The sequence below is a fragment of the Labrus bergylta genome, chromosome 7 (assembly GCF_963930695.1).
Source record: "Labrus bergylta chromosome 7, fLabBer1.1, whole genome shotgun sequence".
Lineage (NCBI taxonomy): Eukaryota > Metazoa > Chordata > Actinopteri > Labriformes > Labridae > Labrus > Labrus bergylta.
Genome location: NC_089201.1, coordinates 3,345,189 through 3,358,271, shown reverse-complemented (window position 1 = coordinate 3,358,271; position 13,083 = coordinate 3,345,189). Strand labels below are relative to the sequence as shown.

General features: G+C 42.0%; 1 protein-coding gene across 1 annotated transcript; it reads right to left on the bottom strand.

The window, feature by feature from the left end:
- Nucleotides 1-7,520: 7,520 nt before the first annotated feature.
- LOC109987890 (uncharacterized) lies at nucleotides 7,521-13,044 on the bottom strand. Its single transcript, XM_065957467.1, has 11 exons — nucleotides 12,962-13,044; nucleotides 12,803-12,864; nucleotides 12,571-12,699; nucleotides 12,364-12,468; nucleotides 12,089-12,288; nucleotides 11,909-11,970; nucleotides 11,587-11,762; nucleotides 10,629-10,711; nucleotides 10,290-10,448; nucleotides 9,884-10,109; nucleotides 7,521-9,775 (listed from the first exon to the last, which is right to left on the bottom strand). The coding sequence occupies exons 1-11, from the start codon at nucleotides 12,978-12,980 to the stop codon at nucleotides 9,509-9,511; spliced, it is 1,488 nt and encodes a 495-aa protein (XP_065813539.1). The 5' UTR covers nucleotides 12,981-13,044; the 3' UTR covers nucleotides 7,521-9,508.
- Between the last annotated feature and the right edge of the window lie 39 nt (nucleotides 13,045-13,083).

Here is a 13,083-nt window from a genome sequence, read left to right as displayed (position 1 = left end):
TAAAAGTCCATCAGAAATACACGAGTCCCTTTAGTTGAATCCAAAACTTGTCTGGGCATGTCTCCCTCATTGCCGTTACTTCGGAGATGCACTGTGCATGCTGCGTTCAGTGGCGCTCAGACAAAGAGCAACACATTCAGGTGCACTCAGAAACGGGAGATGCAGAACAAATACTAACTTGAACAGGCCTTTTTTACAGCCGCCTCCAAATTTGTTAATTAAATTTGCCATCAGTGAGGTTTCTGTTATGTATCCATCCCTTACTGGGGTAGCGCAGGTAATTGGATGAGGTGTACCACAGGGCGGGTGTAGGTTCGGTCCTTCACTTGGACAACTGCTGTTCTTACTTTGCCATCTGCTCCAGGAATAACGGCCTTTACAGTTCCAACTTGCCACTGAGCTCTTGAAAACTGCTGATCCATGACAAGGACGATAGTTCCAACAGTGATGTCATCTTTCTCTGTGTTCCACTTCTGTCTTGTCTGTAAGGTGGGTAGGAAGTGCTGTATGTAGTAATCCAGAAATGATCAGCAAGGACTTGAGTCTGCCTCCACCTTTTGCGACTGAGCAATTCGGTTTCTGGGTAGACGACTTGTGGGAGGGAGGAGTCTGGCCGCCCCATCAACAAGGAGTTTGGTGAGACAGGATCTGGGTCAGCTATGTCTGTCGAAACATAACCCAGCGGTCTGGAGTTACTCTACCTTGATAAGAACAGTCCGTAACACCTCCTCTGAGACATGCTGCGCTCCTAAGGTGGTGCGGAGAGCTGTCTTCACTGATCGCACTTCGCGTTCCCAAGACCTGTCAAAGTGTGGAGCATTTGGGGGATTGAAACGGAACTGGATTTGTTCAGCTGCCAGCTGGTCTCGAAGTGCAGGTTCCATGGCATTAAATGCTTCATGCAGTTCCGTACTGCCTCCTTTAAAGTTAGTGCCCTGATCTGACAGAAGCTCAAAGGGTCTTCCTCTGCGACCAATGAAGCGTCGGAGCGACATCAGGAAAGAATCTGCATCCATATTGACCAAAAGATCGAGGTGCACTGCCCGAGTAGTAAGACTCTTGTACAGGATGCCCCACCTCTTCTCGGTGCGCCTTCCTACTTTGACGAGCATTGGTCCAAAACAGTCCATTCCGGTGGAGTAAAAGGCAGGTTTGAAAAGTCTCAAACTTGAGGGAGGCAAATCAGCCATTTTCGGGACCTCTGGATGGCCTCTCCATTTCCTGCATTCAGGACAGTTGTGTTGGTGTCTTCGTATTGTCTCTCTTCCTCTTAATATCCAATATTTTCTGCAGAGCTCAGCGAGGACTCGTTCAGCTCCAGGGTGCTTCAACTGATTGTCAAAGTGCTGAATTAGCAGCTTTGTGACAGGGTGAGAGGGAGCTAGAAGTACTGGGTGCAGAAACTCTGGGCTCAGGCTTTCACATCTGCGGAGTCTGCCACCTACACGGATCAGGTCAGCAGACTTGTCATACTCAGGAGAAAGAGTAAGCAGTTTGCTGCTTGTTGGGATGGCTTTCCCTGATCTGATTAATCCAAATTCATCGGGAAAGCTCTCCATCTGAGCATGTCTCTCGTTGTGGCTTCCAGGAGTTCCTGATATGTGCTGAATTGCTGGATATCAGGTAAGGTGGGACTAGCAGTTCCTGTCAGCAGACCGCAGAATGCTGTCTTCCTCAGCTCCTCAGCCTCTTCAGTAGATTCTCCAACAGGTGCCTGTGGCCAGTGGTTGGGAGGGAGTAGTAGAAAGGGTGGATCTTTGCTCCAGCGATTCTCTCCAACCAGCTGAGACAGTTGTTTCCCTCTTGTTATATCATCAGCAGGATTGGTCACTGTGTTAACATAACGCCAGGCAGCTGGGTCGGAGAGATCCTGTATTTCTGCCACTCTGGTTCCAACAAACACTTTATATTGGCAGGAGTCTGACTGAAGCCAGTTAAGTACTGTGGTTGAGTCTGTCCAGTACACTATCTCAAGGACAAGGACAGAAGCCTCCGGACCAGAACCAGCAGACTGAGGAACAGCTTTTTCCCCAGAGCTGTTTCTCTACTGAACTCTACCCCCCGAACTCTGAACTCCGTCTCTCTCTCTCTCTCCCTCTCTCTCTCCGCACCCTGCTGACCCCCCTTTCCTCTCCATATCACCTCACACCCTCCATCCCCCCACCACTCCTCCTGGTCACACACACACATCTCTCATCCATCTGTATCATTGTATTATAGTATGTTCATATTATGTCCATATTCTTTATATTATCTGTAAACTAGTATAACATGCTCACTGCATCTTAATCTGTATAGTATTAGTATAGCATGCTCACTGCATCTTAATCTGTATATTATTAGTATAGCATGCTCACTGCATCTTAATCTGTATATTATTAGTATAGCATGCTCACTGCATCTTAATCTGTATATTATAATCCTAAAAACACACTTATTTTGTAGCATTACTTATTTATAGCATTTATTTATATTTATTGCATCCCATTAATCCAGCCATCCAGATTTACCTAATAATTCACTTTTTTTGTCTACATCTGTAAATTTTGCAATTACTGTACATAGCACAGAATTACTGTACATAGCACAGACTCTTGCACTCAATTACTGTACATAGCACAGACTCTTGCACTTTCTGCTTATTTGCACTTCTGGTGAGATGCCAAACCTCATTTCGTTACTCTATACTTGTATATGTGTAATGACAATAAAGTTGAATCTCATCTCATCTCATCTCATCTCAGCAGGCGGACCTGGTGGAACATGCCTTTAATATCGCTGCTGATGGCGACTGGATGCTCCCTGAACCGTAGGAGAACTCCTAGCAGACTCGATCCCAGTGTGGGACCAGGAAGGAGGTGGTCGTTCAAATTCTGGCCCTTGAATGTGAAGGAGCAGTTGAAGACTATCCTATCTTTTCCATTGTGGTGTACCATGTGGTGGGGTATGAACCACAAATTGCTTCTCTCTTCAGCCTCTCCTGGAGAAATGGGTGTAATGTAGCCAGCATCAAGCAGTTTGTGAACCTCCTTTGAGTAGGTTGCTGCTTTATCAGGTGTTCTTGTTAGCCTTCTTTCTGTTCCACGTAGCAGATTCAACACAGCCTCATTTGTAGCATGGAGTGGAGGAAGATTTTCTTTCCACAGAAGTGGAGTAGCATAGCGTCTAACCCCATCCACTTCTACTCTAGTTGTCTTCTCCTCAAGCTGTCGGACTGCCTCCGCGTCCTGTTTCGACCTGGTGATGAGCCGCTCACTCCGATAAGGCAGCGTATCTAGTTGCCAGAGCCATGGTTGAAGAGCTCAGTTTCTGGAGGGGCAAAGTAAAATCTACACTTTATAACAAACTGCGTTATACCCTTGTTTTAGGCACATTTGTTTATTTTGCGTTCAATTTGTTATTCTGTAATTGAAAAATATGTCTAAAACAAGGGTTTAGCTCATTTGATTATAAAGCTTAGATTGTAGAACTTGAAACCTCACACTGCCACAAAAAAAAGAGACATGATTTACTCATTATGTTGGCCTTCACATGTCCTGAAATGCAAATGTAAATAAATTCCCAATCTTTGCTTGAGATCATGGTAATGTTTTGGCTGCCTTTTGTTCCTTTATGCTCTTGCAACTGTGATTTTCTAACAGAGGTTTGTCTCCTCACAGCATTTCCTGAGGGTACAAGCGGGTGTTTGAGTACACACAGGTCTTGTAACAGCGGTACCCGGACATCCACATTGAAGGGGAGAACTATCTTCCTATACCCCTCTATCGGTAAGAGAGAAAGATTGGCTGCCTTAACACAAGTGGATTATTTTCTTTTTTTTTTAAGCAGCCAGAAAGCTGCATGGGAGAAGCTTTTATGAATTTTTAGGGGCGTGTGTCTCGCTAAAACTAACGAAGCAGTCCTGTATTATCACCTTGTTCATGTTGACAAAGAGCTGTGTGCGAGCTTCATTGACAGTTGTTTCCAATCATACAAGTGTAGGAATAACAACATACACAGCCCTGTATAAAACCATTCAGTTTATCATCACCTGCCAGACTGGTGCTTGCATTAGTCCCAGGTGTTTTAGTTAGAGATGTAGTTTCACTGAGACCCTGGAGTCATCATCAGTTGATCCCATCAGAAACACCCCAGATATTTCTCTTATTAGAGCTAGTATTAAATGGTAGAGTTCCCCTCTTCATCCACTGATTCTGTCTCTGGAACAGACCAAATTTAGCCTTTGGCTACTGACGTCTTCTGGTCCAACCAGTTACACGTTACAGATTAATGATAAGAAAAAAATGTGAACTCTGTATTGCATGTTGAGTTTTAAATGAATGAAGAAATAATCCAAGTTGAGCGTTTTGAATTTAAAAAACTTAGTTTGAACACATGGAGCCTCACCTTATTTCCTGCACAGTGTTGATAACAATAGTAACACAAGTATAACCATTCATTTAATAATTATAAGTTACATATATGTTCATGATTCATTAATTATGGTACTGTGTTGGGTTAGGGTTAATCATGCAATGTACAATTACAATGTATACCGATAATTGAACTTATTCATTGAACCACAAAAACTAAGTTTGCCTTGTGTTGCCAGCTCTAAGAATTGTATTCAAATCCAGTTTCTTGTTTTATTTCTGCAGACACGTTGCTTCCTTCCCGTCTATTTTCAAGCTGCTGGTGATTGGGCTGGTTATTGTTGGCAGGGACCAATTCGCCCTCTTTGGTATGCAAGCCCCAGGCATCAGGGAGTGGGGCCAGGGAAACAAGGTAAGGTAAACGGGGTCTCTAAGTTTGATCAAAACTCTGATCGTAAGGGAAACTTTGCCCTGAGAATAATTAAGAGGGCAGAGACAGGTCATAAAAAAAAGAGGATAAAAATTAGGATATGCTTTACTTTGGCTGTTCCTAACACCGTTGTGCCACTGCCAAGTACAAATCAAACCCATGGGATATCATTAGCTGTTAATTGAGGGTGTTCAAACTGTGTTGCTAAGTTCAAAGTTCAAAGTTCAAAGTCAACTTTATTGTCAATTTCAAAATATGCCAGACATACAGTTGAATCGAAATTGCATTTGTCTCCGTCCCGCGGTGCAATACAACCAAAATAAGGTAAAATAAGATAAAATAAAATAAGATCAATAATATTTATTAATAAATTCTAAATAGTGCAAAAGGTACAAAAGAAAATGGTAAATAAGATAAAATTTAAAGAAAAGGTAAAGTTGAAATGTGCAATATGTGCAATGTGCAGTAAACTGAGTGTACTTTTGAATAGTTAGCTTCAGAGTTATTAGTCCAGAGTTCTTGGTGGAAAACGGGAGGGGGTTTCAACGTCCAGTGTTCGTGGGGGCAGAGGGGAGGGAAGGAAGAGAGGGGAGAGAGTTAAGCTTCCTGACAGCTTGGTGGAAGAAGCTGTTTCCCAGTCTGGTGGAGCCGGCCCGCAGGCTGCGGTACCATCTCCCCGATGGCAGGAGGCTGAAGAGGCTGTGTGAGGGGTGGGTGGGGTCACGCACAATGCTGGTTGCTTTGCGGGTGAGGCGGGTACCGTAGAGGTCCAGAAGAGAGGGGAGTGGGACACCGATAATCCGTTCAGCAGCCTTCACTGTGCATTGCAGGGTCTTGCGGTTGGCAGCAGTGCAGCTCCCAAGCCACACAGTGATGCAGCTGGTCAGGATGCTCTCGATGGTGCCTCTGTAGAAGGAGCACATGATGGATGGGGGGGCTCGTGCTCTCTTCAGCTTGCGGAGGAAGTAAAGGCGCTGCTGGGACTTCTTGGCCAGTGACGTGGTGTTGGTTGTCCAGGAGAGATCCTCACTGATGTGAACCCCCAGGAACTTGGTGCTGCTCACTCTCTCCACAGCAGCACCGTCGATGGTCAGTGGGGGTTTAGGAGTGGGGACTCCGAAAGTCGACAACAACCTCCTTGGTCTTGTCGACGTTCAGGAAGAGGTTGTTATCTTTGCACCACGTGGCCAGTTGGCTGACCTCCATCCTGTAGTGCGTCTCATCGTTGTTGGAGATGAGACCAACCATTGTTGTGTCGTCCGCAAACTTCACAATGTGGTTGCTGCTGAAGGATGGAGCGCAGTCGTGGGTCAGCAGCGTGAAGAGCAGGGGGCTGAGCACACAACCTTGGGGGGCCCCCGTGCTCATGATGGTGGTTTTTGATGTGCTGCCGTCGACCCGCACTGTCTGAGGCCTCTCGCTGAGGAAGTCCAGCAGCCAGTTGCACAGGGAAGTGCTGAGCCCCAGCTGGTCCAGTTTGCCGATCAGCTGCTGAGGGATGATGGTGTTGAATGCTGAACTGAAGTCTATGAACAGCATTCTGACGTATGAGTTTTTGGTGTCCAGGTGGGTGAGGGCTGGGTGAAGAGCAGAACAGATGGCATCCTCGGTGGATCTGTTACCTCGGTATGCAAACTGGTAGGGGTCCAGGGTGGCGGGGAGGGTGGATTTGATGTGGGCCATGACTAACCTTTCAAAGCACTTCATGGTGATGGGGGTCAGTGCAACGGGTCGATAGTCATTGAAAGTGGATGGTGAGGGCTTCTTTGGAACGGGTATGATGGTGGTGGCTTTGAAGCACAACGGAACAAGTATTGTTTTGCTTGGATTTGTTACCTCCTGGGTTACAAACAAAGATTCAGAGTGAGTCTCAACAATGACTGCAAATATCAGTGATTAGCAAACAAAACATTCTTGTACTATCGAGGATTATCACATGTGGACAGAAAGCTGAGACTGGTTACTGATTATTTGTAGTTACAGCATTAGTAAACATTTGACGTTGACTTATTTTACCAATAAACTTGTTTTATATAAATATATGTACATGTTATGCAGAGACAGTGATGTGTGTATACATATTTATTTATAATATATGTGTGTATAAACCCATAAATCACTGATTACTGAGAAAAGCCTGACTGTCTCCAACTTCGTTTGTGCATTTAAAGCTGCACCAGGTTTCCTTTTAGCCCTGTGTGACAGTTTCTTAAATCAGACTACCTAAAAAGGGAATCCGTTCTCATTGACAGACTGCTCCCGGTATTGTAGTTTGCCACTTCATAAGCTGGCTTCGCCCTAATCTTATCAACCAGTAAAGCTGTTTTTGAATGCCACATGCATTCAGTCTATTCCGCCTTGCAAACAAACAAAAAAAATGGGGAAGAGGTAAAAGAAATAAACAATGGGCTAGGATGAGACAACTTGATATAATATACTTTTTTTTTTACACATCCATCAAAATCCAAACTCAGGTTAGTAAAGAATTTACGAATGTTGTGAAAATAAAGCTATGCTGTCATTATGTAAGTGTGAATAATATCTAGGATATGGGATGTTTGAAGCATACATCCTTATTGAATTAAAACTACAAAGTTTATAAGTAACAAAAATTTGTAAATTTGTAAACAGACCATTCAGGCAATATTTACCAAGTCATTTCTCAGTTTGGCTCAGATAAATGTTTATCTTAGTTAGCTGAGAATCAGATATATAAATTACTTATTGTAAGGTATTTGTTGCTGCAAAAAGTCATTTGCAATTGACTTCTTGTTTGTGGGTTTAACCTCTAGTTCATGCAGTTAAATAACTTTGCTGAACACTTATCAGGAGATGTTGCTTTTCACTAAAATGTTTCCTCCCATTAAACAGTTAACAACCAGAATCACTCTTTTGGGCTCAGTCCTTTTATTGTATCATCGTTTCTGTGCAGTGCATGATCGAGTGATCCATGAAGTAAGTACAATGGACAAGTTAACTGAGAAGGTGGAAGAGAAAATCTTCAGACCACTGTAACTCAAGTTGTCCTGTGTTTCTTTCAGACTTATGCTTGTATGATGGTGTTCTTCCTTAGTAATACGTATGTTAATGTCTACAGGAGCGTTTGAGATCACGTTAAATGGTGAGTCGGTGACTGACAGCATGGTTTTTACCAACTAAACCCAATTGTTTCAAATTATTTGGGCCATTTTGCATTGATCATTGATTAGTACCTTGACTGCAGTTTTAACAGTTAAATGTACTTGCAGTACCATTTCATATTAGAACTTTTATGACTTTGATGGCTTCAAACATTGTTAGTCTTTTGTTATATTATTTTGAACTAATGCTATATTGATGGAACAAAATTCAGTGCATTACAGTGATGTGGTGTTTTTACATAGATGTACCAGTGTGGTCAAAAAACTAGAATCGGGTCATCTGCCCTCCATGCAGCAGCTTGTGCAAATCCTGGACAACGAGATGAAGATGAACGTTCACATGAACACAAAACCCCTCCACTCCTAACCCTACTCTTCACATCCTGGCTGGAGCTACAAGCCCCTCCATGTCAGTACAGTAGGGTTCATAGCACTGTTTAACCAAGCATGTTTGATTTATTAATGTTTTTGCTGATCTTGTAAAAAAAATATATATATTCTGAAGTGTGAGACTCTAGAAATGTTCATTCTTTTTCTCTCCTTTTGAGGTGGGTTTCTCTCTGTGCTGTGATTTGATGTTTATGAAGGTCTGCGCTGAAGGCAGGATAACTGCTAGCAGACTGGATGTCCCCATCACTCTTCACCGTTCCCCTCAGAGACAACCTGCCCCTGACAGGGATCCATGGTGCTGAACAGTGCTGGCCATTGTGTCATTTTCTTGTAATATTCATACTACTGCAGAAATCATCCAGGTGACATCAGTGGTCCCATAATGAGAGATTAACCTTGATTCGTATTGGCTTTAACTTGTTGCATATAATTAAATGATGTGGTTTAAAAAAAGCGATGTCCCTTGTACCACTGAGCCATAAGTAGGATTTAAGTGTATTGTTCTAATAGTAACTTAGCTGTGTAGAAAATGCAACACTTAAATATGCCGTCACTGTTAAATTAACAACACAATTGTGTCTTGGTATGATTTCCAAATAATTTTTATATTGACATAATTTGGAGGAAGCTAAGAAGATGAATAAAACATGGAGCTATTTAACTGTGTCACTGGTGTGTTTAGGTTTTCTGTTTGATGTGATGAAGGATGTGCCCAGTGAAAAACTAATTCAGGAAGAGATGATGGGTTCAAGTGGATAATGTGACTGCCACATAGGTATAGGTCAGTTTAGGTAAAGAAAACCTGAGAGGATAAGTAGGATTCAAGAGTCCACCTTTAAGCCATCTGCTCTATTTTAATGTCATTAGGAGGGTCTGTGGGTGTGCACTGATTTGATGACAAAGTCAATTTAGCATGATTAAATTGTCAAACTACAATACAAGTGAAGTAGTACCCTCTGAGCTTCTCTATCCAACATCAAAAAATGTCATGAGGTTGTGCAGAGGAAACCAATTTTTTAATGTTTTGCAAATCATCAATACCAACAAATTGGTATTAATTTGTCCCTCGATTCCATTTGAACAATGTAGAGTTAAAAAATGTGCCAAAATCAAAACAATTATTTCAGCTCTACAATGAAGACTTCAGAGCTTTATGCCGTAAGGGAAGTGCTTTACACGTGTCACAGAGTACTTTTTCACAGATATCCATGAAGGCACCAGTGAATGAAGTCTCTTTCACTCTCACTCATTATCACATCAGCACCGACTTCCAGAAGCTTGTTGGCAAGAACATGCTGGCGAGAGGCTTTGGTCGTCTTTGGCAGCCGGGGATGGGAAGGTGTGATCAGGTCCTGGTGAAGTTGCTGAATTGGTAGGTGCATCCTAATCCTGGCTGCCAACACAAACAACTCCTCCTTTAGTACTGATGGTCCTGAAGAAGCCATGTTTGTTTCACATGATGCCTGGGGAGGGAAATCAAGTTATTCTTGCACATTGTGTGGCTTTGAGCAATATAACTTCACAAAAAAATTGTACACCATGGTCAGATCATAACAGAAACGGTGATTCACCTGAGTGCAGCAGCAACCCACACTGAACTTTGCCTGCTGACCTCCTGCCAGGAAAGAGACAAAGACTTGCTCCTTTCCCAGGACTCGGACCCCAACTGCTTTGTTGAGGGACATGAAGACAGGCTTCAAGGGAGCGGAGAAGAGGCTCTGACTTCCCCAGCTCCACCGACGTACCCTGGCCCCCTCCTCGTCCAAACACTGACCACCTGATCTGTTCAAGGTCAGCCTGCATCATAAACACACAGCTCAATCTTTGATCTCCAAACATCAGTTTAGAAAGATTATCATAACGAGCCCTATTTGATTAACCCATAGATTCAATTATTACATACAGTATTTTTCATTAAGACTTTACTTATTGGAAACATTCAAATATTGTGATAGATATAATGGCTTTGCTTCTTACCAGGTGTTTCCATTGTTGTGATAACATGTTGCTCTGCCGTCAGACTGGAACACGGCTCTGATTGGTTGATGCGGCACAGCGCTGTCACCATACACGATGCACACCCTTCCATTCTTTTCAGTGACCACAACAACTAAAGCCAAGAGGCCCGAGGGATAACTGCATGACGATAAGGATGAGAACATCCACGGCAGAGCACATTTTGGTATTGAACACTCTATCTAACATGGCTGTGATTTGTTCTAGCTTAAATTTCCACATCGCTCCTTTTTTTGTGCCCTTAAGTCTAGGTAATCGTGTTATATCAGGTATATCATGGATTTTCAGTATGGTGGATACAAAACCTGAGCAGACCCATCAGGGAAAACTGTAAGACATTTCAAGCCTTTGCCATAGTACTTCTGTAGAATTTCTGAGCGGCCCTGTGAACAAATAGAATTAAACACGGTCAAAAGAGATCGATGTTCTGTGTCTTGTTTGTTCTCATTATTTTGATGAGTACTCGTCAGGTGAAAAAAACACTATTTTCTTTGCTGGGTGCTCGGGGGAAAGATTCCCAAATCCAAGTAACTGATTACAGTTTACAAAATAATGAGATGAAGTTTTAAAAGCTTTTGCATAGAGAGTCCAAAAAAACTGCATTATAGAAAATGTAGGACAAAACATTTTTCAAGCCAGACTTCTACTAGTAAACACAATTTTTAAAATCTGCTCTCACCCCTTTCTTTAATTACAGTACGATATGGAGTCACCGTTATAAAGCTACAGCAGTTCAGAGCTGTTAATGTTTAGACACTTTAAACACACAACAAGCTTATATTTGTTAAAAGTTGCTGTTGCTTTTGTTGTATTCACTGATCAGATGAAGTGCATTAAAATTAGAGGAGTATATTTTGTTGATGAGAATTTCAGGGTAATACGATACTATTTTAACTTGATACAGGTATTTTGCAATAATTGATATGTTGCAAGAAAATCATATGATACATCACAATATCCAATTAACTCAGGAACACAAAATGCTCCTAAAAAATGTAAAGTGCAGGATTTCTGTGTTTATTCTTTGTTATTTGGCGTCAGTTTCACCTCTTAATACACATCATCATTGACCTTCTTTTCATCGCTTTCAGAAGTTATTGTACTGTCTTCTTCTTTCTTTATCCTGCTGTCTACTTTTGGTCAATTATAATTATTTCTATGGTTTCATCAGTTAATTAAAATAGACTAAGTACTTACTTAAATATGACAAGCGTTTAAGTTCTTTATGGATCCAAAAAGAAAACATGATTGTGGGTACCTGATGACAACATATGCCAAACTGATTAGTCCTGTGGTTACAGAAAGGAAGCGGCACCTCTTCCTCTTCCACTTTGAAATGCTTCTCAGTTTCACCACCAGGAGGAGGCCCTGTCCAGCATCCTTTATCTGAAGCAGGACAGAGCTGATACCTGAGGACCTTTGATGATGGGGGAACTAAACAAAAAAAAAAGGACAGAAAAATTTACGAGTCTAACAAAGCTTTTAAAAAGACACAGTTATTCTCCAAACTGACTTGTCTTGTGGTACCAATAATTAATTTCTATAACAGACTGAATTATGTCTTTGTGTATGCTACTCACGAGATTCTGCCTCAGGTTGATAGACTGTATAATCCTCCAGGATTCTTGGTTCTGATTGTTTTCTAATAAAAAACGCAGAGTAATTTTCTTTTACTTTATGACCACACATTTGTTTTTTATTACCATCTTATTATATATCAGGATAAATATGACAAACATTTTTATGATGCAAATGTATACCCAGGTGCACTCCGTAAGTCCATGGTGAACTTGTTGTGATCCACCATCTCCCTGCCTTGTATGAGAAGCTCCTCCGCCTCTTTAGACAGCTGGTCTTCTTCCACTGATGCAGTCGTACCACCACTCCTCAGATCCCATCTCTGCCTCACCAGCGTCTCCCACAGCTGCAGCCAACGCTCACAGCAGAAAGGAGGGACTGTCTAAGAAACAAGAGAGGACGTAAGAGGTCAGTCGTGCATTAGGCACATTAGACTATGTTGTTTTATTATACTCACTTTCTGCCTTACATCCGGCCCCTGTGCCCAAGTTAGGTCCAGCGGAGGTTTGGCGTTTCCTCCACAGTAATCGCACTTCACCAGGTATTCTGTCAGAGGCTCGGACTACAAACACACAAAAAAGTTAAATTGCGCTGATCCGAAACATAAAGCCATGTTGCTGCAGATGGAAAAATAAATCAGTTGACAGAAATGTAATGTCAGTACCACTGGGAGACCGGTTGTCAACTTTATCCTGTGGTCATCAGACTCCCGATTGTACCTCAGAACTCCTGCTGATCTAATACCAAAGGTGAGCAGGTCACTGATAGACTGTGGACACACTTCTGGTATCAACTGAGAAAGAAAAAGGCAAATGAACAGAGATTATGGTAAATGTGATACTTATTGAGTAAAAACATGATTGAAAGGACAATAAATGAGATTTAATCTGTTTTACATGGTCATCCAGGCCAGAAGACTTCTCACTGAGATCATGCTCTGATGTAAATACAGATTCATCTAATGGCAAAATCAAAGTTAGTAAAGATAGGAAATTAAAGATTTCCCTTTGCAGTTTACTTTAAGAAAATAATTATTGTGGTTGGAGTGGACTCACAGGAATACATTGAACTCATGTTTATTTGTGATGAATCATTGCTTTTTGTCACAGGAACGAAGCATTCATTGCTTGACTTAAGTCCTGCAAATAAAAAATGTATATGAAGAATATAGCTCAAA

Excerpts from the sequence above, each read along its gene's own strand:
- LOC109987890 (XM_065957467.1), bottom strand. Across the intron at positions 10,449-10,628 it reads GATGGGTCTGCTCAGGTTTT|TTATCCCTCGGGCCTCTTGG; the intron begins GTATCCACCATA and ends ATCGTCATGCAG. Across the intron at positions 10,110-10,289 it reads CACAACAATGGAAACACCTG|GCTGACCTTGAACAGATCAG; the intron begins GTAAGAAGCAAA and ends TTTATGATGCAG.